The sequence below is a fragment of the Lepus europaeus genome, chromosome 6 (assembly GCF_033115175.1).
Source record: "Lepus europaeus isolate LE1 chromosome 6, mLepTim1.pri, whole genome shotgun sequence".
NCBI classification, from domain to species: domain Eukaryota; kingdom Metazoa; phylum Chordata; class Mammalia; order Lagomorpha; family Leporidae; genus Lepus; species Lepus europaeus.
The window spans coordinates 80,557,289-80,583,630 of NC_084832.1; the positions used below are offsets into that span (position 1 = coordinate 80,557,289).

A 26,342-nucleotide genomic window follows, 5' to 3' on the forward strand; every position below is an offset into this window, starting at 1 on the left:
TCAGAAGTGGAGCAGCTTGGACTCAAATGGGCATCCTTATGGGATGCTGGTGCTGCATTAACCCTCTGCACTACAGCACCAGCCCTTCTTTTTTTTTAATAATTAGTTTTGAAATTTGATTTACTTATTTTCACTTTATTTGAAAGGCAGGGAGACAGAGACAGAGAGAGAGAGAGAGATCTTCCATATACTGGTTTACTTCCCAAATGTCCACAACAGCAGGGACTGGGCCAGGCCAAAGCCAGGAATCCAGATCTCAACCCAGGTCTCCCATGTGGGTAGCAGGGACCCAACTACCTGAGCAATCAATCACCTGCTGCCTCCCAGGCGGTACAGGAATCAGGAGTGCAGCAGGGACTGAAACCCAGGCACTCCACTTGAGACGCAAGTGCCTCAGGCAGCGTCTCCATCACTGCACCAAATGCCTGCTTTAAGTCATCTTTAGATTAATTATAATGCCTAATGCAATATAAACGTTGTATAAATAGTTGTTACACGGTGTCACTTAGGGAATAGTGACAAGGGAAAGTCTATGCCGGCTCAGTAGGGACTCAGCCATTGTGGATTCAAGAACAGACGTAGTGCACAAGGAGTGGGAGGGAGGTGACCACTGCTGAACAGGACACTGAGGACCTGTGAGTGGCAGGAGGCCACAGCAGGGCGTGCCTGCCCACTCCACACCTAGCTGCCCCATTCACAGAGATCCAGCATCATGCTCAGTGCATGACAAGTTCAATACTTGCTTTTTGGAACTCAGTGCAATTTTTCTCTTTTTTTTAACCTGCAGTTGGTTGAATCTGTAGAATTGGAAACCCTGGACACGGAGGACCAACTGTGACAGCGGTGGTTCTTTTGGAAGTTTATTGGGAATCACCCTGTGATGTGCTGTGCCAGCTCCAAACTGATGCTCGGGGGATGATGCAGAGCCCTTGAGCTGCCACTGTCTGGTAAAGGGGATGAAACAGCAGTGGCCAAGTGACGTTTTAGTGCTAAAAGTTCAAACATGCGCATGCGATCGCTTCTTGCTTATCACTGGGTTGAAGAAGAAGAAAGACCTTATGTGAGCATTACTTATGTCTTCACAAACTTCTCATTAAGCTTCCATGAAGCTTTTTTTTTTTTGCTTAATAAATGGAAGTATTGGGGCTGGTGTTGTGGCGCAGTGGAAGATGGCCCAAGTGCTTAAGCCCCTGCCACCCACATGGGAAACCTGAGTGGAATTCCAGGCTCCTGGCTTCTGCCTGGCCAGTCTCACTCTTGTGGCCATTTGAAGAAGGAACCAGCACATGGAAGATATTTCTCTCTCTCTCTCTCTCTCTCTCTTTCTCTCTCTCTCTCTCTCTCTCTCTGCCTTTCAAATAAATAAATAAATGGGTTTTTAAAAAAGATTTATTTATTATTTATTCAAAAGTCAGAGTTACAGAGCGGAAAGAGAGAGAAAGGCAGAAAGAGAGAGAGAGACCCTCCATCCTCTGGTTCACTCCCCAAATGACTACAATTGTCAGGGCTGGGCCATGCTGAAGCCAGGAGCCAGGAGCTTCATCTGGGTCTCCCACAGGGGTGCAGTCACACCAGCAAGTGAACTGGAAGTGGAGCAGCTGGTACCAGTGCCCATATGGGATGCCAGCATTGCAGGTGGTGGCTTTACCCACTACACCACAGTGCTGGCCCCCAAATAAATCTTTCTAAAAAAAAAAAATCAAAGGATGTAAGTCTTGGAGAAATTTAAGAATGGTATCCTTGAGTGAAAATTAAGAACAGTTATTTTGAGCAACAAAGAATCTTTTATTGCTGGCTATATTTGCAAAATCAAAGTATTCTTTGGCAGTTATAATTGCATTAAAATTGACTACTTATGCACCATTTTTTTTTTTACTTAGAGACCTTGTGTAAGGGTGTGGTAAGAGATTTTCTAAGTATGGGCCCTCCTAACATTCAGGCCCACCTGGAGAGAGTGGCTGACTGCCACCTGGAAGGATTGCAGAGGCTCCTTGCCAGGTGATGGCTCTCCCGCCAGCCGGAAGGCATGCAGGATAGCACGTCACCTGGGGAGGGGTACACCAGCACCCTCCTATGCCAGCAGGGTCTTGCCAAAGACCTCTGGGAGCTCCCTGGGGCTGAACAAGTTGTGTCTGTTGCTCAGACCAATGGGTGTACAAATCTGGGAGAAGCTGGCTGGAGATGCAAAGCGGAGAGTATTGCATGTATTTCTAGGACTTGCAGGTATCCTATCAGGTTTGTAATGCCAGAGCTGATATGCCCTGGTATGCCCTGGGTGGCAGAAGCCTGTCTACCTCTGGACAGGTGCAGAGAGCAAGAGATTCTGAAGGGAGTGGCAAAACCCAGCAGCCTTGCCTGGAGCTGAGCTGGGCAGGGCAGCCCACACCCTCGCCAGATTGCCCCCAGAGCACCTCCTGCATAAGTCACTTGCACGAAAGCCCCTAGCGTCCCAGAGTCTTCTTCTGGGAAAGCTGGAGTCAAAAGACTTGGCACAAAAAACAGCACGCCCTGCCTGCCTGGAGATGGTCTTTAGTCCATTATTCCCAAGAAGCAACCTTTTCTCCTTTTGGGGTGTTATGTTCCTTTACATCTTCAAATGACATTCCTACAGTGCTGATTCAGATTGCTCTGTTTTAGGCATTTTCTATTGATTTTTCTCAAAGAAATATGAAGATTAAGCCTCTCTCCCTTACCCTTGCTCTTTTCTCTTTTTTTATTTTTATGTATTTATTTATTTGAAAGGCAGCCTGACAGAGAGAGGGTGGAGAGAGAGAGATCTTCCATCCAATGATTCACTCCACAAACAGCTACAACACCTGAGGCTGGGCCAGGCCGAATCCAGAAATCTAGAACTCCATCTGGTCTCTTACGAGGATGGCAGGGGCCCAAGTACTTGGGTTGTCTTAACCGGTGCTCTTAATATGGGATGCTGGCATTGCAGGTGTCGGCCTAACTTACTGTGCCACAACTCCACCTCCCCCCTGCCCCACCGCCCACACCCACTCCTTACTTCTCTGTTTCCATTTCCTCATGTATTTACAAAATATCCACAAATAACAACACAAAGTTACTCTTACCTGAAGCTTATCTAAGCATTTTATGTGTATTACTTCAAGTTAATATGCTCCAGAACGCAAGGCAATAGGTTCCACTCTGATCCTTATTTCCTAGATAAGGGCATTGAGTCCCAGAGCTGGTGAACCCAAGAGCAGGCACAAGGCAGTGAGCACTGGCTGCAGACTGGAACAGGAGCAAGGTCTCCTCTCCTGCCCAGAGAGTCCTTTCACTAGGACAACATCCTAATGTTAGAACAATCTTCGGAATTTATACTAAGATGATTATATCAATGCTATCACCCATTGATCCATGTGATAAGCTGTGACTTCTCTTTTTATCTGACCCAGAGTGAGAACTTGCCTGGTGTTTCACTTATCTGGTCTTTTGTGTCCTGTGTACTTATCCAACTTATCTGAATCCTTCTGTTCCTTAGGCTCAAACAAATCAGGTCTTCAGTTTCGCCTTCTTAGGGACATTTCTCCCAGAGCACTACCGACCTGTTCCAACCTGGACTGAGGGCTCCCAGAACCTGCTCCGGAGCCTTCATCCTGGGAACCCCTCTCCTCATTGTCCATGGGGTCCATTTGCCCTACTCCTGGCCCCTACACCCAGCCTCCAGGCTTCTTATTAAAGATGGTGGATTGAACAAGAGTGTTCGCTTCTGCTGCCTTTTACATCATAGTAAAATGACAGTAAGGATCTTAAAAAAAAAAAAAGAAAAAAGAAAAAAAGATAAGGTTGTAGCAGCAAAATATTGGATGTTGGTAAATTGGATAGAAGCTAATTGAGTAGAATCAAAAAGTCACAGGGAGAATTAAATAAGTTGATAAATAAATGTGAAACCATCAGAGCAGTCAGATGTAGCAAAACTATATTGGAGGATTTTAGGCTACTAGAAAAAGAAAATGCTTTTGGAAGCAGGTGTTTGGTGTAGCAGTTAAGATGCCACTTAATTCCCTCTCGTCCCCTACCAGAATGCCTGGCTCCAAGTCCCAGCTTCACTCCCTTTCTAGCTTCCTGCTAATGCTCACCCAGGAGGCAGCTAAGGATGGCTCAAATGCTTGATCCCTGCCACCCATGGAGGAGACCTGGGTGGAGTTTTTTAATCTGGCCCACATGCAGCTATTGCAGATATTTAGGGAATGAACCAGTAGACGGATTTTTGTCTCAGTGTCTCTGCCTTTTGAATACAATGAAAAGAAGTAAATCTTTTTTAAAAGATACTATGGAAAGAATGGATAAATTCACAAACTTCCTGAAAAGAACTGGCAGTAGTTGGTCGTGCCTAGGAGTAGTAGGCGAAGAAATATGAATGAGGCTAACTTACTCTTCATCAAATGCAAGTTTTGAATTACACATGTTTGGGGAGTTGGGAAAGGGAGAATAATAATAATACACATCTCAATACATAATAAATAGCAATGAAATACTTTTAAATATATTGATAATAGATCTATTAAAAGTAGCTAGAACTTGACCACCATTCCATGGGCAGGAGGATTTCAGGTGCGCACCCCAAGCTAGAGGCTGACACCATCTGGAATGGACACAGAGTCAGCCTGCGGTTTTCTGGGGACGCCCACGGCTGCAGCCTCACCAGCCAACCTATAATGTGAGACATGGCTCCAAGCCCTGGGAAGGCAGCCATGGCTAGAATGGGCCACGTCCCTGCCCACGGTGCAGGAACCAGAGGCAGCTTTAACCTTGAATGGAGGGAGGCCAAAGGCACTGGGCGCTTGCGAGAGGGTGGGCAGGAGACAGTTTTCCTCAGCAAGAGAAGGGGGCGGGAGTCACTAGTTTGAAATGCCTGTCCCATTTCTGTATCTTTGCTTGGGACTCCACAACTCCATAATTTGTCCCCCAAGGAGAGGAAACCTCACAGAGCCACCTTGTGGTGGAAGAGGGCCCTGAGCTTCCAACCCAGGTCCCAGATTCTCTATGACATCAGAAGGTGTTGGTCCATCTGCACTTGCGTCGCTCATCCCTCCCACATGGTCGGGCAGCATTTTAAAGTGGCCAGCAAATGTTTACAGCAGTCTACTTGTGCCACTAACACATTTACCACAGGTAATTAACTTAACTACCTGATAAAAATGTAATTGACGTGCCATATGCTTGCGATTGTCTGAAAAGACTTTGACGGACACTTACTGATGTGGGCTTCCCGATTATCTTTATAGGCACATAATCAAATCCAAATCTGATCATTATTTTGTGATTTGATTAAAGTAAACAGCCAACTTGGGTAATCATGACCCAGTAAGATTTATTATTTGCCTCAACGATGTGGTTTGGGGTTTTATATTGTTGGAACGTAATGAGGAATTAGTCTGATTGCTCTCCGATGCTGCCAAAGGCTGCACAGCCACACCCTCCATGGCAAGGATGGGCCTGAGTCAGCAGCTGTGATGCCAGGAGCTGCGGAATGGCAATTTGGCTGCTCCCCAGAGTCATGCTGCTTCTCCTGAAGCCTCCATCATTTCACGTGAGCTCTCAACCACACCGCAACCAGCGACGGCACGCATACTTCAGGAGCCGGTGGAGAGGTGCCCTTCCGGCCCTGGAGGAAAGGGCTTTCACAGCATGGATTGACAAGGTACTGCTGCTGGACTGTGGCTCATCCAGTGCTCCGAGCACCAGTGTCACCGGCGGACACTGGGTTACGATCAACACCCCAGCAGCTGCAAAAAGCTTTGTCAAATTGCTTTGGCAGGGGCTGGCGCTGTGGCACAGCAGGTTAACGCCCTGGCCTGAAGTGCCAGCACCCCATATGGGTGCCTGTTCTAGTCCTGGCTGCTCCACTTCCGATCCAGCTCTCTGCCATGACCTGGGAAGGCAGTAGAAGATGGCCCAAGTCCTTGGGCCCCTGCCCCCACGTGGGAGACCTGGAAGAAGCTCCTGGCTCCTGGCTTTGGATTGGCGCAGTTCCGGCCATTGCAGTCAATTGGGGAGAGAACCATCAGGTGGAAGACCTCTCTCTTCCTCTCCTTTCTCTGTGTAATTCTCTGTGTAACTCTAACTTGAAAATAAATAAATAAATCTTTTTTAAAAATTGCTTTGGCTATGACTGGTGATATGCGTGTGCCTTTCCTACATACAAGCTCTGGTCCTCAACTAAGCTGTCCCCAACAGATGCTCCACAGACCCTCCCACCTTGTACTCACCAGGGTTTGTTTTTTATTTTTATTTATTTTTTATCAGTCCAGACAAGAGCCAGCAGGTGCTTCTCAGCAGCCTGTCTAGCACTGGCGGAGCAGACCTGAGCTGTGTTGATGGAGGCTAAGTCCCAAGACCACAGACAATGGAACCACGGGAATCTCAGCAAGCGGTTACTGTGTCCAGGCACTGAAGAAACAGTCCAGATCCATGTCCCTGGGAAAGGTGTGCTACAGATGGCTTTGGCCATGCCCTTGCAGCTGTTCAAGTTTTAAAACAATTCATTTTTCCTACATCCTCAGGGAAGCCTAGACTGTGTTTCCTGCTGCTTTGCACCTGTCCAGCCCCCGTTCCCATGCCCGGCAGACATGGAGGTGACTGCGCAGCCTCAGCCTTGGGCTCATGAAGGCCTCCGAGTGCTGTCTTGCTCCAGGGCATGCTGGCATGCCCACGTGTTAGTTCCCGGCTCTGCAGTCTTGTGGTTTCACATGTAACGCCCTGTGTGCCCCCAGGGAGACAGCAAGTGCTATGAGGCAATGGGCACAAGGTGCTAGGGCCTGTTTGTTCCATCAGCCAATAGTTATGGATGGAGGGCTTGCCCTGCTGCTCTGTGCCAGGTGCGCTGTAGGCCCTGAAAGACAGTGCTAAACAGAACAAGCCAGGGCTCTGTTCATACACGGTCTCTGCTCTCATGGGGAAGACAGACAACAGGCAAAACATCACATCGGAGTAGCCTGGGTGTCCAGGGAGGGGAATGAGAGCAGAGCGTTCCCCGGTGCCAGTCAGACTCTCAGCCCTGGCTCTTTGCTTTGCTCAGTCTCTGTGGCTCCTGATTAGGGATCCCGCAGTTCTTACAAATTCCGCAACGTTCATTCTGCCAGGGGTACTTGGGGAAGGTAGGCTTCGGGCTCCTGGTACCTGATCTGCCCTGTAACTCTCAGCTCAGCACAGGACCCAGCAGCAAGAGGAAATCAAGGGAGTCATTTGCGCTGCTGACTTCAAATTACCCTTAGCAAATACAGTTTGCTTTATAGAGCAAACAGGATCACCCAGTTCACTAGGGAGCAAGAGAGGAAGAACTTTACCCATCATTAATGTTTTACTACCTTTCTCAGAAAGTGTAACCTTTCACTCCCAAATAAACTCTACCAGGAGGCCAGGGAGGGCAGCACCTGGTTCAGTTCCTGGTGCCAGTGCCCTCCCTGTGCCCACACTGTCTCCACTTGGATCAACACAAGAGATAAGCTCTTTCAAGCATACGAAGAAGCAGGCCCAGGATTTCCAAAGCAGAGCCAGCAGGCCACTGGGCTCTCATTTGCAATGATATATGGCTATCTGCCTACGCACTGCTCTTCCTGTGACAGAGCTGCACCTCTGTAGTGACCAGAGTGACCATGGCAGAAGCTGGGCCCTCTACCTGCAGAACCATGTAGCAAGCGGTGGGCCTGCCTCAGGCTAACTGCAAAAATCCCAGGAGTGAGTCAGCCCCAGCAGTAGCTAATTGACACCTGAACCACAAGCTGATGCTTCCACAAACATGCCAGACTCATCACCACTAACTGCAAGTGAAGATTTGCTAAGCACAAGGATTGTATCGACTACAAAGTCTAAGTTAAACTTGACAGTATTAGAAATGGCCTCAGTGAGGCTGAGCAAGGAAGTCAGCGAAAGACATCAGTGATGCAATCGAACTCTAGAATTCTACCTACCCTGACACCCAGCTGGCCTCCTGCTAAGCAGGGATGCGAACACTCAGGTCCTTCTGAGCATCTCACTGGAAATACCAGGCAATTTCACTTTCCCTTCCTTCCTTTCATTTTAAGTTATGTGAAAGACAGAGTGACAGAAAGAGGAGCAGAAATGGAGAAAGAGATCTTCTATCTGCTGGTTCACTCCCCAAATGGCTAGGCTGGCCAGGCCGGGGCTGAGCCAGGCAGAAACCAGGAGCCCAGAACTCCATCCAGGTCTTCCACATGGGTGGCAGGGCTCCAAGCACTTGGGACATTTTCCATTGCTTTCCCAGGCACATTAGCAGGAAACTGGATCAGAAGCAGAATAGCTGGGACTGAAACTGATGCTCTGATATGGAATGCTGGCATCGCAAGGGGTGGCTTAACTGATGGCTCTGACATTTTCTCTTTTGCAGATAAAGATGCCTAATTATTTGTGATCAAGAAGTGAGTCACTAGGAGCCAGCACAGTTTACTAATCATACGCTAAGCAGGGGTGGGGAATGTCTAGCCCATGGGCCGTAAAGACCCACAGAATTATTTGGTCCGGCCCTGCCAATGCAACTGCAGGTGAGACTTGGAATTCAATTAATCTACAGCAGGCTAATTTTTAAGTTAATTTTGTATGGCCCACAAATGATGCTACAAATATCCAAGTGATCCTTGGGAGAAAAAAGTTTCCCTACCTCTGGTTAGCACAGAATTAGGAATTACCAAGGGTTTGGCTTCAGGTCCTTCTGATACTGTGGCTGCCTGTGTGGCCAACATCTGCAGCATAGCTGGGATTCCTGTCGTCTGGGGAAGGAACACTGTCCTCAGTGCTGGCTTGAGTTGGTCACGCTTTATGGTCGCTGCTTTTCTGGCTTTTAATTAGAATTTACCTTGGGTTTCCCATCTTTACTGTCAACCTCCTTTGTTGTGGGGTTTCTGGCTGGTGTGTTTTGGCATGTCTATAGAGTTCTGGTATCTACACTTTGACACAAAAAGGCACAGAGGAGGTTTAACTACAAACCACCCATGCCCTTGTTGCTGAATCAGAGGTGTACAGAATTCTGCCAGGTGTGTGCAAGGAGCTCTTTCTGTAAACCACGTGGAGATGGACTGAGCTAGCTGGGCCATGAGGTTTTGGGTTTGTCAGCTAGGATGCTGTTAACAACTCTTGCCAATGGCTGGTGCCGTGGCTCACTAGGCTAATCCTCCTCCTGCAGTGCCGGCACCCCGGGTTCTAGTCCCAGTTGGGGTGCCGGATTCTGTCCAGGTTGCTCCTCTTCCAGTCCAGCTCTCAGCTGTGGCCCAAGTGCTTGGGCCCTGTACCCACATGGGAAACCAGGAGGAAGCACCTGGCTCCTGGCTTCAGATCGGCACAGTGCACCAGGCGCAATGTGCCAGCCGTAGCGGCCTCTTGGGGGTGAACCAACAGAAAAAATAAGACATTTCTCTCTCTCTTTCTCTCTCTCTCTCTCTCTCTCTCTCTCTCACTGTCTAACTCTGCCTGTCAAAAAAACAAAACAAAACAAAAGAAAAAAACACTCTTGCCATTGTCTTCTATAGAAGACCGAAGTGTACTGCCCCAGGGTGTGCCGTGGAAGGCTGGGAGAGATTTAGCAACCAGCTCCCAGGGATAAATAAGAATGTGTCAGTGTGCATGTTCACTATTGTTGTGCTTATAGTAACTTTTACTGATGTAAAGATGTGTGCCACAATTTACAAATATATGATACTCTGATCATAAATCTTATATAGCCAGTTGATTTCTCACACAATGCTTTCAGCTGATTTCTTTTTAAATTTTGTATCCATAGCCAAACTCTAGGCGCGACTGATGAGCAAGTGTACTTCCAACATAGATGTTAGGTGGTATTTTTGTTAGTAAGACAAAAGGGAAACAACAAAGACTATGTCAGAACTTCAGCCGTTTATTGATGAAATGTGCGACTTTGTAAATCATGCAATATTTTAAACAACCGAAAGAACAGAGTTATAATTCCTAAACTACTCACACTTTCACAGCTAGACACATGCCACACGTTTATGTTTAATTTGCATTAGTAGCATTTTTTTGTTTCACTTTCTTAAGTCTGGGCAATCAACAGAATACAATCAACCCAGCTCTGATGTCTGCTGATTGCCAATTTCTCTGGTGCACTTAGGTTTCAATCACAGCCAATTCTCAAGCACTGATGTGACATCACTGAAGGTGGTGTTGGGAAGAGGTGCACAGAGAGACACAGTCCTATGTATCTCTACCACCCAGCTAAGTCACTTCAGAGGACACAGATCAGAGTCAAATGCAGAAAGACACAAAGACACAGGTTGGGCAGTGTCAGATTCTAAGTATTAGAACCTTGGCTTCTCATAGACCTGATTTGATTGTGATTTTAGATAATTTAATTATTGATACCAGCTATGCTTCATAACTGACTCAAAATATTCCTAAAGATTCTTACCAGCCTGTCCCAGCCAGCCTCGCCCACCATCCAGTGTGGCTGGGATTTCAGGGGAGGGAGAAGTTTTTAGTGGTTCCCATGTGGGTTTCCCTCAGCTTCTAATTTGTCCAGCACCTAGGGCTGAGCTCAGTCCCTTCAGAGTTGGTCTCAGCCTCACTCCCTTTGTCACGGTGCCTGGGAGATGGGTCCAGGCAGGTCTGCACTTCTGGCAGCACCAGGGAGCCCAGCCCTGCCATAAAGGTGAAGTGCCCAGGGCACTTTGAGAACTAGGGAGAGAAGCCCAGGCAGGCACTGAAAGCTCAGCTCCAAGCCATAAAAATCGGCCCCAGTGGTGTCCTGAAAATAAGGTGTGGGTTTTGAAAGGGTTTCGTTTTGAAAAGGTTTCTAATTATAGGCAGATCATAAAACTCACATTTCAGTATCAAAGGACGCTCCCAAGGACATGTACCATGTGATTCGTACCACGTGTAACGTTTCATCCAATTACCGCCTCTGTGAGGAAGCACACTCACCCCTCTGTTTGTCCAGTGTGAATCCTTGGAAGTTTTCTTTTTTATGTCACCTGATTCTTTTGGGGTCTTATTTAGGTCTTTGAAAAAGAGTCCATTTGCTTAAGAATACAAGACAAAGCAAATTTCCTCCCATTCCCATTTCCCCTGAACCTGGGGGCTCTGGGGGTGAGTGGAGCTGTTACCTTTGCCATACATCCACCTGGGCTGTTCCACACCTGCTCCCGTGCTGTTCCTCCCACGCACATTCCAAAAGAAATGTCTTGTGCACTGAAAATATTCTCTTCTGTGATCTCAGGAGAAAAAGGCTTTGTCCTGTTTTGTTTAATGATTTATTTATTTCACTTGAAAGAGAGAGAGAGAGATCTTCCATCCATTGGTTCACTCCCCCAAATGGCTGAAATGGCCAGAACTGGGCCAAAAGGAAGCCAGGAGCCAGGAGCTTCATTTGAGTCTCCCCTGTGGGTGGCAGGGGCCCAAGCACTTGGACCATACTCTGCTGCTTTCCCAGGTACATTGGCAGGGAGCTGGATCAGAAGTGGAGCAGCCAGGGTACTACTTGAGCTCCTATGGGATGCCGGCATTGCAGACAGCTGCTTAACCCACTGCACTGGCCCCTGGTTTTGCTTTTTTAAGAATTACTAATTAGGAAGCCATCCTAGAGTTTTATAAGTTGTAGTAATTTACTATTTTTAAATTAACACATAAACTTGTTTTATGGGGTAACATATGATATTTCAATCCATGTATACACTATGGAAGTTTCCTATTAAGGTAAGTATATCTTACTTTTTTGAAACACACAGTACACTATCATTCTAATCACTGTGCAATAGGACACTAGAGCTTCTTCCTCTGACTATAACTTAGTGCCTGTTGACCATGCTGGAGTCTTGAACAATCCATGTTCTTCATCATCTACTACAGGAAAAATAGAGTTAAATAAGCGCCTCTTCCTCACGGCAGATAATTATAGGTTTGACAACAACGACAAACTGCCTGTTCTTCTTGACCCAAGAAGCCTGAAAAAGCATAGGCAGACTCCTAACTTCCTTTCCGTAAGTCAAGGGACATGGCAGCCTGGAGAGGCGACAACCTGGTTTCCAAGAGGGGCCTGGAGAAGTGAGAATGCAGGCACACTGGCTGACAGCCGTCACCGACGGTCTGAACAACTCCCAGTACTAACAGCGTTTGTGTACAGTCAAACAGGCGCTTCCTTTTGAGTCCAGATGGTGTATTGACACGACTGCCTTCGTGAAAGGCCTTTCGTGCTAGGCTTCCCTGAGGAGTTTGCAATGTCTCCCGTTTCTCGTGAGCCTCGCTCTCCACTGGACTTGCATTGGTAATGATTGAGTGCACAAGGCAAGGGGCTGATGGTGCCTGGGGTGGCCATTGGCCCTCCTCTCCCAGTGGCTCACAGACCCACCGGCTCTGGGTCGGCTCCCTCTGGACCTTCATGAACACGCGTGCCTTGTCGGTATCCTAGCAGAGCAGCCCCTTCTCTCCTGTGTCTGCAAGCCCAGAGAGACAGGCATGTGAGCCTGCTGTACCTGCTATACCTGGAACCTGCTACTGCCTCAACCCTTGCTCAGACTCCGACCAGGGTCTTGGGTTACTTCTCAGACTCGAAGTGTTGCATGAACACAGGAGAGATGATCTGCCTAAAAATACATGAATCTGTGCTTGAGTTTGGATGGCAACCCAAGGCCCTGGCGAAGCTGTCCTCTGCCACTGCATGGACCTTGGAGGCACCTCCCAAGCAGCCTCCTCCTGAGAACTCCATGGACTGGCAGGGGCTGTCAGAAACACGTTCCTGCCATACCCCTCCCATCTCAACCTCTGCCCAGCAACCTGGCACTCTGTAGCCAGAGGGCGATGAGGTTTGATTTGAGAAAGTATTTGGATTCCTCTGACTCTTCGATAAAGGGAACACACAAAATATTTGTTTTCACAGAGCGAAGACACTGATAATTGTAGGTGAGATAAGGAAGAATTTTACCACTCTTAATGATGGAGAATTATTTGCAAATATTTGTTGTATACACATGAATAATACCTAGTGGAAAGATGAGCATTTGGCTGGTTAAAAAGTCTGGCCCGTAAGGCAGTGCCTGTGTTTGATACCCAGCTTCTGACTACCGATTCCTCAAGGTGGGCATTTGGCCTGGCATGGCAATTAAAACACCCTTGAAATGCCTGCATCCAACATGAGAGTGCCTGGGTTCATGTTCTGGCTCCACTCCCAATTCCAGCTTCCTGCAAAAGTGGACCCTGGGAGGCAAAGGTGTCAGGTCCAGTAGTCAGGTCCCTGTCACCCATGTGGGATACCCAGAATTGAGTTCCTGGCTCCTACCTTCGACCCAGCCCCACCCCAGTGTTGTAGGCATTGGGGACCCAGTATATGAGAGCTCTTGCTTGTTCTCTCTCTCTCTCTCTCTCCCTTCCTCTCTCTCTCTCTCCCTTCCTCTCTCTCTCTTCCTCTCTCTCTCTCCTCATTTCAAAATAAATACATTTATTTAAAGAATCTTTTTAGTTGACTAACAGTAACAATCTCAACAATACAAAATAGTAAAATAACGCAACTGGGTGAGCATTTCCAGGGGACTTTTCTATTGTGGGGTACTGTGCCAGGCTCTGTAAATGATGGCAGGATGATAGGAGGTTTTCTCTGACTTCCTGAAGCTCAGTCTCCCTGGAGAGATCAGTATGTGGGCATCTAATTTGCAACTTAAGCAGAATGAAGTGGAAGCACAGACAGAGGAGCTGGACTAGTGCCCTGGCTGCCAGGGACTCAGGGGCTGCCTCTCTCCCCAGTGCCAGGTCAGCAAAATCAGCCAGGGCGGGAGTGTTTACCCCACGCGGGTGGCAAACACTGCAAACCACTGTTTATTTTCTGTTCCCAGGAGCGGCTTGCTAAACACTTACCAGCACACCAGTAGCACACATAGCCAAGGTAGGAGCCCGGAAAAGATTGTTTGAGACCGAGGGCATCCAGCCCGTGCAGAGGTGAGAAGACGGCTGCACTGGTCCTCAGAAGCCCATGGCGAGGACTGTGCTAGGGCCCCATTTCCTCCCGGACTCCGCCCTCTCGGGGCCACATTGCTGTCCATCACAGATTCTCTTCTCCGCTGGCTGCAGGCCCTGAAAGGGAGAAGCGGCGGCGAGAGACCTCCGCGGAGCACCCGTCCTCTCCCACAGGCCCCCCCAGGGCCAGTGCACAGCGCTGACCCTGCGTGCTGGGATCGAATCGAGTGAGTTAAATGCGAGCCAACCATCTGTAATGTGAGCCCAGTGCAGCCGCAACTTGATGGGAAAAATACAGCAGTGAGGACAGGAAAACCCTACCTGTCCTGGACACTATGTGTTCAACGTAGCCTAAACGATCAAAACCACTAACGTCAGGTTTGTCTTTCAGAGCACTTGGGATGCGTGGCCTCGCACCAGAAGTGTAAGGGGGCGAGTCCACATTCTCCGTTCGTTTATTGTTCTTCTTGCTGCAGTTCTATCAATTGCCTTTAAAACCGTTATGGAGGCTTTAAAGGCTTACGGAGCGACACTTGTCCGAGGAAGACAGCACCGCTTTTTGTGGGTCCATGCTCGGCCTTGGGTATCCTCCCGAGGAAGCCACGGTTACCTCTGCCGAGCGGGAGAGGGACGCGGACTTACTCCACATCCTCTGCCCGAGGATCCTGAGCTAGCCCGAGAGTCCGGTGCGGTTCCTTAAAGAACGTTCGCCGTAATTGCCTGTATTTGATTCTGGCACCTTTTTAAAAGTCCAAAAAGGCATTTGCGAGGAGCCATAAAAAGTCATTACATAAGCACAGCAATCCAGGCCCCCAGCATCTGGGGAAGGCAGCACATCTGTCTTCTGTCCATGTCTTCCCTAAATGTCTCCCTGAATCGACTTTTATGGGAGTGGGGGAGGCAGGAGGGTGTCGTAAATATCCCATTCTATTTGAATCCCAGCGTTAACAATGCCCCCCGTGACTGTAAACACAAGATGGTACGCTCAGGGAAGCAGAGAGCTTTGTGACAGTGGTCCTGGTGTGGGCCACAGGCCGGCTAATCACATTACCATGAGAGCCAAGAGGTGGCCCGCAGACAGCGAAATAAAGACGAGGGAAAGGCAAGACTAATCTCGTTAAATGGAAAGCTCCCATGGACGCTGCTTTTACCCAGCTGCTGCAAACGCCCCGTTTTCCCAGGGCTGCATCACCTGGGTGTCCCCAAGGGCTCCGGGCTGGTCCAGCCAAATGCCGGAGCCTTCTGAGCCCACACAGACTTTGTCTTCAGAGTTTCCTTTAAGAGAAAAAAACAACACCAACAGCAGCCACCGCCACCCCACCCTCCACCCCCAAAGCACTCTGGAGACACTGTCAGCCCTCCTCATCCTATTTTCAATCAAGTGTTTCCTGAGGTTTCCAAAAGCACCAAAGACTCAAACAAAAAGTCCAGCTTTTTGCGACTTCTGTAATCTTAAGGAAAGAAAAACTTGCCCTAAAGCTGAGGAAATCCGTTAGCTTGGCAGTTCTCAGTGTGTGGTCTGAGGGTCTTGTGTGTGAGGGGGGAGGATCCAGAGGCTCTCAGGAGCTCCCTAAAGTTCTCCCTTTTTCAGCTGAAAATCTGTGTGATGCTGAGCTTTCTTCCACACTTCAGCCACAGCAGCAGAGGCGAAGCAGATGAGAGAACCCAGCATGGAGATCTGTTCCAGAGAGGTTTGCAAAGGAGAAAGCAAGACATTAAGGACATTTACAAAAATGAAAAGTAGTGCTTCTCTTTTCACTAAATGTTTTGCTGCTTTGGAAAATAATTTTTAAAATAATCTATATGTCAATACTTGAAAGATTTATTACTCTTATCTTTAAGCTCATAAATCAATATATTAAAAATTTCTCTGTTTTGTCTCTAATACAGTAAAAATGGATGGATGACATACCATGCAAACAAAGCTCCTTGGAGTCTTCAATAACTTGAGTATAAAGGGGTCCAGGACTAAAATATTTCAGAACTTGTGCTTAGAAGAAATGAAAACATTCAGTGGTCAACATAGCTCATTGCTCTAGACTTTAATTTTGAAGTTGGTTGGGTTGGTTTATAACATTGGGTGACAACAAAGATTTTCCTTAATATGTTCATCTAACAAAAGTCTTAAATTTACTTTTGATTGAAGACATGTTTTAGTCAAAGACTGAACCGTAGAACACCATCGAAGCCAGGAAAATGGTAAATAGGCAAGGTAAGTCATTTGCCTAAGAAGCAGCCCTGGGGACAGTGCTGTGGTATAGCAGGTTAAGCCACTGTCTGCAGCGTCGGCATTCCATATGGACACCGGTTCGAGTTCCAGCTGCTCCACTTCTGATCCAGCTCCCTGCTAATGTACCTGGGCCCCTGCACCCACGGGGGAGACCTGGAAGAAGCTGCTGGCTCTTGGCTTTGGTCTCACCCAGCCCTGGCCATTGCAGCCATTTGGGTAGTGAACTAGTAGATGGAACACCTTTCTCTGTAACACTGCCTTTCAAATAAATAAAACAAATCTTAAAAAAAAAATTAGAAGCAGTCTTAATTACCATAACTACTTCCCTCCAGTTCCCAGCCCACCTTCATCCCCAGAACCCACTCATCTGCTCTCCATTTCTAGAATTTCTCATGCAAGAATCCTATGTGAGTGGAATCCCTGTAGCATGAAGCTTTGGGGGATTGGCATCTTTCACTCTGCATAACTGTCTGGTGACTCATCTAAGTTGTTCTGAGTATGAGTAATTTACCCCTTTTTATTGTTGAATATAAATGTACCATGGTTTTACTTGTTCACCCACTGAAGGACATCTACGTTGGTTGCAAAGTTGTTATAAACATTCCTGAACGTTGTGTGTGTGTGTGTGTGTGTGTATAATATAAATCTTCCCTACAGTCCAGGAATACAATTGCTGGGTCACATGGTAGTTGCATATTTTACTTTTTAAGAAACTGCCAAAATGTTTTCCAGGGTGGTGGCACCATTTTACCATCTTCACTGACAACGTGTGAGTAACCCAGCTTCTCTGCATCCATGCCAGCTTTTGGCGTTGGCATTGCTTTTTGCTTTAGTTGTGCTAAAAATCTCACAATTTTGCATTTTATACTTAAAGATCTGACCCATTTGAAATTAAATTTTATATAAGGTGTGAGAGTCATATTGTTCTTTTCAGTTATTGTTCTATGATATCCAATTGCTTTAGCATTATTTTTCAGAAAAGGAGATATCTGCTCCATTGAATTGCACCTTTTTTTTTTTTTTTTGAATTAAGGAGGCAGTATCCTGTTATCATCCAAAGTGATGATGAAAAGTTTGTTGTTGTTTTTAAGATTTGTTTGTTTATTTGAAAGACAAAGTTACAGAGAGATAGAGAAATTGAGATCTTCCATCCACTGGTTCGCTCCTTAAATGACCTCAATAGCTGGGGCTGGGCCAGGGCAAAGCAAGGAGTCAGGAGCTTCATACAGGTCTCCCAAGTAGGTGCAGGGGCCCAAACACTTGGGTCATTTTCCACTGCTTTTCCCAGGCCATTAGTAGGGAACTGGATATGAAATGGAACACCCAGAGCTTGAACCAGCATTGCAGAGGGCAGCTTTACCCAACACACCACAACACCGGCCCCTGAATTGTGCCTTTCTGGAAAAACAGTGGAGCATATTTATATGGGCTCTCTCTTTTGTTCTGCCTCTCTAGGTGTCTACCAGCACAGTAGGCCTCTTTATCCTGGCAGATCCGTTCCAAGACCCCCCCACCTCCCGCCATGCATCATCCTTGAAACTGCAGATAGCACCAACCGTATCTATCCATCTACATAGTGCTTTTCCTATACATATATACCAATGATAAGATTTAATTTAATTATAAATTAGACACAATAAGAGATTAACAATAACTAATAAAAATTGAACAATCATAGCAATATATTATAGTAAAAGTTACTTTAAACCTATGAACTATTTATTTCTGGAACTTTCCATTTAATTTTTTTATGTTGAAAATATAATTTTAATAGATAATTCTTCATATTACATAAGATCACAATAAACTACACTACATTCTGAAGAAATTCCAAACGTTACGAGAATAGGAATGAAGAAAATCCAAATGGGCTACAATATCCATTACCTTAAACTGCAAGAGAAAAAGGTTCCAAGTTTACATATTTATGGCTTGCTATGTTTATGACTTCATACTACCAAGAATGAAGAATTAGATAGGAAGAGAGGTGGGAAAGAACACTTTTGTGAGGGGAAGAACTCGGTTGATGAAGAAAAAGAATCAATGAACTCCAAATTAAAGAATAAAAGTTCCCACAGCAACAACCAGAAAGATGAAAGAATCATTAACTGAGTATCTGATGCTCTCAAACGAAGAAGCCGCCTGATAACACTTATGCAGGTGGTGTGCTTGAGATCTGTGCACCAGGCCTGTCAGGAAGACTCACAAATGCCTCCGCAAACCCCAGATGATTATCAGATTGGTATTTCCCAATAACACACACCAGCAGGCAGTTTTCAGACAAGAATCAAGAAAAAGGTCATAACCCAAATCCAAGGCAAAAATATGTTGTAACACATGAAAACTTTGCTGTGACTGTCCTGTATTGGTAATTTTCAAATATCGTGGCAAGACACCAATGACCTAACTAATCAGACAACACTAACATATTTATTTCAAATTTCTAGGAGGTAAAAAAAAGTCAGATACTGATACTTTATGCATGCTCAGGGCTAGTTTATAAATACTCCATTCGAGAATGCTGTAACAAAATTTGCATCAATGAAAAAAAACTGTCAAAATCTACCTTTTGCCATTCAATTTATCAGATGGTGAAAACCAAAACAGAATGTTCCATCAGAGCTTTAATTTTTAAATACAATTGTCACGTTGGGAAAATGAAATAAACACAGTAAAATAAACTGTACAATGGCAAAGTAGAATAACAAAAAATATTTTACTAAAACATAAGATTTACAGAAGTTTCCAGACAAGCCATACAAAATAGTCACAAGCTGTTTTGAAGGGGGGAAATCTATACTTGACAGCAAAGTCACAATGTTATTAGTGAGGGCTGTGATGTTTGTTTGATGTTTCCATTTTGGTTCAAACAATCAAGCTTGTCCATCTACAGAGTCTAAATTGTTAGACTTGGCTAGAGAGCATATTCTAAAGAATTGGTTAGCTGCTTTTAACCAATGCAATTAGATCACCATAAAAAGGGGGGGAAGAGCCCATAAAATTAAAATAAAACTTACCTCCCCCCTCAAAAATAAAATAAAATAAAATAAAGAAAAACACCCACACCCCTGCAGCTAACCCTGACAACTACCTGCATTCACAGTGCTCTATACTTAATCCATGATAGGGGAAATGAATAAAAGCAGAGGGGCTACTGCTTTTAAACGTTTCCACAACAATCCAGATGATACTTCTAGCCTCTGTTCATGCTTTACAACAGTGAATTAGGACAAGACATAGATTTGCTAATGCGCATTTAATCACCAAAGACTGAAGATGTCTGGGCTCTTATTCTGTAATATTTCTAAGACTGTGTCCGTTAAATGCAAACAAAAAGGAAGAAGTCTTGGCAGAACAGGAGAAGTGATGCATTCGATCAGATCGATTTAAATATTGTTCATGCATATAGCCTAGTCCGTGCTCTGCTGTTTCTATGGCTTGGGCTTCGTTGGTCTTCCACTGCTCTGCTACATCATTTGCTAATGGATCATCTGGACTGGGAGCACTTAACAAAGCCTGGATCCATAGCAGAACTGTGCGGATCTGCAGTGCTGGGGACCACTTATCTTTCAAAATATCTAAACACATTCTTCCCAACTTGTCTACATTAGGATGATAAATTTTGGTCATGAAACATACTTTAGGGGCTGCCATTGGGTATTCTTCTGGAAAGAATAGTTCAAGTTTAAAAGTCCCTCCCTCAAAGGGGAAATCCTGGGGGCCATCAATGACCACATGAAAATAGCGGGCATTGCTCTCATCTGGTTCTGCTTTAATGCCAGGAACTGGTTCTGCCAGCAAACACTGGGTTTCCTTGATGATCCTGCAGGGCAGCCCGGTCATCTTGTCAGATCCCGAGTTCCCCATTTAACATTTTTGGACTGATGTTGACTGTGGGGAACTCAAACCATAGAAAGCAAAATTGTAGAAACAGAGGGCTGCTATAACATACTTGTTCATTATCATAACTATACAGTAAGTCTTAAAATCAGGTGAACCATAATGCATTACATTTTAAATATTTGATTACCTCAGCTAAGTGTTTAGTCTTGATTTAAAATAAATATATTCAGGGGCCGGCGCTGTGGGGTAGTGGGTTAAAGCTCTGGCCTGAAGCGCCAACATCCCATATGGGCTCAGGTTCCAATCTTGTCTGCTCCTCTTCCAATCCAGCTTTCTGCTGTGGCCTGGGAAAGCAGTAGAGCATGGCTCAAGTCCTTGGGCCCCTGCACCCACGTGGGAGACCCGGAAGAAGCTCCCGGCTTCAGATCGGTGCAGCTCCGGCCATCTGGGGAGTGAACCAGTGGATGGAAGACCTCTCTTCTCCACCTCTCTCTGTAACTCTGTCTTTAAAATAAATAAAATAAATCTTTTAAAAAATATATATTCATTAAAGCAGATTTGTTTCCTTGATACTTTGTCTATTATTGCAATTCACATTTTTAAATTAATTTTTCATCTCCACTAATACTTCTTTTTAAAAATTTTTATTCATTTGTTTGTTTAAAAAGCAGAATAACTGGCAGAAAGAAAGAGAGATTCTTCCGTCCACTAGTTTACTCCTCAAACGTCTGCAGGAGCCAAGGCTGGACCAGGCCGGAGCCAGGAGCCAGGAACTCCATCTGGGTGTGTCACGTGGGTGGGCCATCCTCCACTGCCTCCCAGGCGCATTAGCAGAGAGCTGGATCAGAAGCAGAGGTGATACGCAATCGCAGGCACTCTGATATGGCACTGCAAGCATTCTAAACTGTGACCTAATGCTCTCTGCCAGAACGCCTACCCCACAATTCGCAGTTTGGGTTGCAATGAGCACTTTTCCCTGGGTTCTGTGACTTAGTTGCTCAGGTTCCTTTACTGCTCTGAACGCCAGTTTCCTCATCTGTGCCAGAGGACGCAGGCCATCATTCCACGGCTGCCCACGCTATGCCAGTCCTAGCGTATGAGGTTACACGCAAAAGCGGCCAGCCCAGTACGAGTGCTGAAGCCAGTCTACTGTTCCCAGCCCCGTTCGCTCATTCCCTGTCCTCAGTTACTTGTGCTGACAATGCGGTGGTGTGTCTGTGAGCTGCTCTCTTCCCCAGCCCCAGCCCCAAGTACATGACACGTGACTCTCTGCAATTACCCTTGATGTAGAGGCTACAGACTGTATTAATATATGTAAAAACTAGGAACGCGGCCTCCACAGGTTTCCAACTGCATGGTAGCTGGGGCAGTCTGATTCTTGAGAGCGCCTCCAGAGCTACCGGGAGCAGCGCCAACCCAGAGGGGCCTCTGGAGGCCACACCGGCCGTAGCAGTGACTCCACTTCCTCTCCTTACCCAGAAGTCCCCTCTGCTTGCCGTACTACATACACTTACTGAATAAAAGCGGAGTTTCCTTCCAAGCGCAGAGAGCAATATACTTAAGGGTTTTTTAAAAAACTATCTCCCTCTTTCCCCATCAGCTGCTCATTTCTCCATTTTATGTTTTCCCTTCACAAAGAACGATTTAACCCGTACACACCAATGTGTGTTTTCAAACCGTGATTCAGTGCAAAGCCCTGCCACACTCCTGTCTAGCTGTTGCTTCTGCAGCATGTCCTGCTGAAGTGTGAGTTACATGATTCAGCAGTTTGCGATCTGACAAATAATTACACGATATATTTTCATTTAAAGACAACACCAAAAATCATGTTTCCCATAAATTTTTAAAGCCCTTTCATTATCTTTAATGTTTTACTCTTTTGAAACCTGTTAAGCTTTTAACCTTTTAATTCCATTTGGCACAAGAGAGCACCAAATCCAGGTCTCCTGTGTGGGTAGCAGGGACCCCGCCACTCAAGCCATCACTGTGACCGCCCAGGGTCTGCAGTAGCAGGCAGCTGGAGTCAGGAGCCAGAAGCCAGTATTGAACCCAGGCTCTCTGATGTGGGACATGAGAGTCTTGAATGTTAGGCCACATGCCACTCCCTCCCGTTTTGGCTTTTCAAAATGAGAAATGTAGAACACCTGGAAAAACGCATACAGCCAGGGGCTGGTGGTTGTGGTGCGGCAGGCTAGGTTCCCCATCTACGACAATGGCATACCACAGCAGCAGCAGTTTTAGTCCCGGCTGCTCCACTCTCTTTCCAGCTCTCTGCTAATGTGCCAAAGAAAGCAGTGGAATATGATCCAGGTGATTGGGACCCTGAACCCACGTGGGAGACCCAGATGGAGTTCCAGGCTCCTGGCTTTGGCCTGGACGTTGCTGTTGCGGCCATCTGGGGAGTGAATCAGTGGGTGGAAGATCTCTCTCTCTTGCTGTCTCTCTCTCTCTGGCTCTTTCAAATAAATAAATCTTTTTTAAAAGTACATATAACCAATGTTCATTTTAATAAATAATGTTTATTGCATGCCTGTGCGTTCACCATTTAGTTCAACAAATAGAACATTTCCAGACCCAGATATTCCTCCGAGTCTTTTCCCATGTAGCTCCCTGCCCATCACGATAGCCCCCATCCTGTCTTCTATGATGATCACATTCTTTAGAGTTGATTGCAAAGTTCGACACCTTTCTATTTTCCCCTGTGTCTGTGGTAATTTTAACACCTATGAGGCAGCTGGTGCTGTGGTGTATTGGGCTAAGCCTCCAGCTGCGGCACCATATGGATGCCAGTTCAAGTCCCAGCTCTTCCACTTCTGATCCAGCTCTCTGCTACGGCCTGGGAAATCAATAGAAGATGGCCCAGGTTCTTGGGCTTCTGAACCAGTGTGGGAGACCTGGAAGAAGCTCCTGGCTCCTGGCTTCAGACCAGCTCAGCTCCGGCTGTTGCGATCACCCGGGGAGTAAACTAGCAGATAGAAGACTTTTCTCTCTGTCTCTCCCTACCTCTGTCTGTGGCTCTACATCTTGAGTAAATAAAATATTTTTTAAAAACCACCTAGGTATGCATCTTTAGCAGCAATTTATAAATAAAATGGATGTGTTCTTGCCTATCTTGCTTCTTTCTATCCACAGCACTTTGGCAGTACTCATCCATGTTAATGCGCGTAGCTGTGGTTTATTCACCCTCGCTGCTGTGTGTTAGCTGAGACATCACTCTTCACAGCAGAGGTGCACTGAGCTGCTGCTGCACATTTGCATCGCTTGTGGTCCTTGGCTGCTGTGAACAATCTTGTTGACGTACCTTTTGTACTTGTGTCCAGGTGTATGTACTGCGCACACAATTCTCTGAAGCTGGATTTCTGGGTCACAGCACCTGTACCTCTATCTTTGCCTTCAGTCAATATAGGGATGCTTTTTTCAAAATAGCTAAACCTATTAATATTTAACAGGTAATACACGAACCCAGTGTTGAATTTTAAAAGGAGCCCTTCCATAACCCCATCTCCCCAGGCCTATCCATGGGTTTGTTTTTCTCACACAATCTTTTACGCTCTGAAAAGGACTTGGAAAGCCACGACTCCTGATGAGCAAAGCCCCCGCCTCCAGTCCTCAGCCTACAAACTCCCCAGAGTCCACCAGGCAGAAGGCCCAAGCGCTGGTTTCAGTATTCGCCTTACTGAATGCCTGAATATGGATTGGGCAACTTACAGAAGCTATTGTCTGCAACCTAGAAGACACATTGCTTAAGTGAAAAAGAAGTCCACAGGTGACATTGATAGCATATTTCTCTGGAAACACTTAGGAAATTTCGGAGGAGACCTGAAACAAGCAGGGTGGTGTGCTAGCAGTTACGAAACACAAAATCTAAACCCAACTTTTCGGAACTCAGCCGGCACATCAATCTGGGCACACCTAGGTGGGACCTTTAAGTCTGCTTGAAGGATATAGGTCAGTCCCAGGTAAATGTTTAATGGAGAGAAGTGTCAGCAGGTCTCCCTGGCTCTGAGCCAGATTCGTCCTTGGCAACTATGGCAAGGATTTTCTTCCCATTGTGCCCTTGTCTGCCTGCAAAGGTCCTTGTGCAAAGCACCCACTCCTGGCTAAATCTGATAAGAAAAGTCCTCTATTGCTTCATATTCCAAAACCTTCAGAACTTAAATCCCCTTTCTCTTTTTTAAAGCTTTTTATTGTGGGAAATTTTAAATGCACGTGAAGGTAAATAGAATGGTGAGATGAGCCCCAGGTACTCATTACCCAGCTTCAATAATGATCAATTTATGGCCGATCTTGTGTCGTTTGTATCTTCCCCTCAGCCTCCCACCAGGATTACTTAGAAGCAAATGTAAATCATGACTCAATTTGTGACCACTTTGCTATGTGTCTCTAAAAGATAAGGGCTAAACACACACACACACACACACCTCAATGCTATTATCAAACACACCAAAAAATGGCAATTCCTTAATTTCATCAAATAAATGGTCAGTATGGACATTTCTTTGACTTTGATACAAACCTTTATTTTTATTGCTTTAAATATTTATTTATTTGTTTTTTGAAAGGCGGAGAGACAGAGAGAGAGCTCTTGCATTCCACTTGTTTACTCCCCAAATGCCCACTGCAGCCAGGGCTAGGCCAGGCTGAAGCCAGGAGCCAGGAATTACATGTGGGGCTCCCACATGGGTGGAAGGAACCCACATACTTGGGCCATCTTATGATGCCTCACAGGATGTGCATTAGCAAGAAACTGAATCGAAATTCCAAGGACTCTGATATAGGATATGGGTGTCCCAAGCAGTGGCTTTCTCTGTGCCGAATACCTGCCCCTGAACGTTTTCAAAAATGATTGTTTTGAATGAGGATCCAAACAAATTCAGGCTCTACACACTTTTATTGCACTAAGATAAATCCTTCTGAAAACTTAAAAAATATGATTGCACACAAGCACGAACAAGGAAAATCCTGGAAAAGAACAGCAATGGAAGGAATAAGGGATGGTCTCACATTCAAATGTATAACAAAGTTTCTGCAGTTAAAACTGTTGAATATTGACCCAAGGATAGACGAACCAATGCACAGGAAGACAAAAATCCATAAATAGATGCAACTATATTTATTTTTAAAAGATTAATTTATTATTTATTTGAAGGCAGAGTTACAGAGAGAAGGAAGGAGAGAGAGAGAGAGAGAGCGAGCGAGCTTCCAGCCACTGGTTCACTCTCTAAATGGCCACAATGGCTATAGCAAGGCCAGGCTGAAGCCAGGAGCTTCTTCCAGGCCTCTCATGTAGATGCAGGGTCCCAAGGACTTGGGCCATCCTCTGTTGCTTTCCTAGGAGCATTAGCAGAGAGCTGGATTGGAAGTGGAGCAGCCGGGACTCGAACGAACACCCATATGGGATGCCGGAGCTGCAGTCTGGGACTCTAACCCACTGTGCCATGGTGCCGGCCCCCAAAATACTTTTTTCCATGACATTACAAGCTGAGAAAACTGACAAGTTAGGAAAGATCTTTATGCCCATATCAGAGAGTGATTTACAAACTGTAGGAAAATGGATGGTCAATTAAGACACAATACAGAAAGGCAATGCAAATCGTGCTTAATTCCCAGGCGTAATCCATTCTTCTGGAAAGAAATCCAACAAGAAGTCACACCAAGATACACCACCTCTGCTAGCTGCTTGGCAAAGATGAAGTCATTTGACAATATACAAAGCCGGTAAGGACGTGAGGTCACCAGCCTTATCTATGTGCAGTGGGGAGGGAACTGGGCAATGTCTAGAAAAATTAGGAACACATCTACCCTTTGATCCAGCAATTTCCCTTCTACAAATTTGTACCACAGATGCATTGGCCAAAATACTAAAATGTGTATACATTATTTGTAAGAGCAAAAATCTGAAAATGTTCCACATGTGTCCATCAACAGGGCACTGCCTGAACACGTTATGGTACTTTTACGCAATGCAAATGTGCAAATGAATGAGAATGATCTCTATATACTAACGGGGGAATCTTTAGGAACTATTAGTGCAACAAGCAAGATAGAGCAAAGCATTTGTTATATACTGCTGTTTAAGAAGACACACACACACATTATTTATTTATTTACTTTCAATTTGTGAGGCAAACACAGACAGACAGAGAGTTCCAATCTGCTAGTTCACTTCCCAAATGCCCACAACAGCTGGGACTGTGCTGGGGCCAAAGTGGGAGCCTAGAACTCAATCTGGGTCTCCCACAGGGGTGGCAGGGACCCAGCCACTTGAGTCATCCCCGCTGCCTCTCAGAGTCTGCATTAACAGGAAGCGGAAGTCCGAAGCTGGAGCCAGGAATTTAACTGAGGC

At 45.9% G+C, this 26,342-nt stretch overlaps 1 protein-coding gene and 1 long non-coding RNA gene across 2 annotated transcripts; one reads left to right on the forward strand and one right to left on the reverse strand.

The window, feature by feature from the left end:
- The first annotated feature begins 13,838 nt into the window (after positions 1-13,838).
- On the forward strand, positions 13,839-16,330 carry LOC133762388 (uncharacterized). Its single transcript, XR_009866274.1, has 3 exons — positions 13,839-13,905; positions 14,038-14,150; positions 15,515-16,330. It is a non-coding gene; the product is annotated as an uncharacterized LOC133762388 (long non-coding RNA).
- Positions 16,331-19,441: 3,111 nt separating this feature from the next.
- LOC133762130 (ubiquitin-conjugating enzyme E2 N-like) lies at positions 19,442-20,152 on the reverse strand. The gene has a single exon (XM_062195188.1). It carries the CDS (start codon positions 20,018-20,020, stop codon positions 19,442-19,444), a length of 579 nt encoding a protein of 192 aa, XP_062051172.1. The 5' UTR covers positions 20,021-20,152.
- Positions 20,153-26,342: the final 6,190 nt, after the last annotated feature.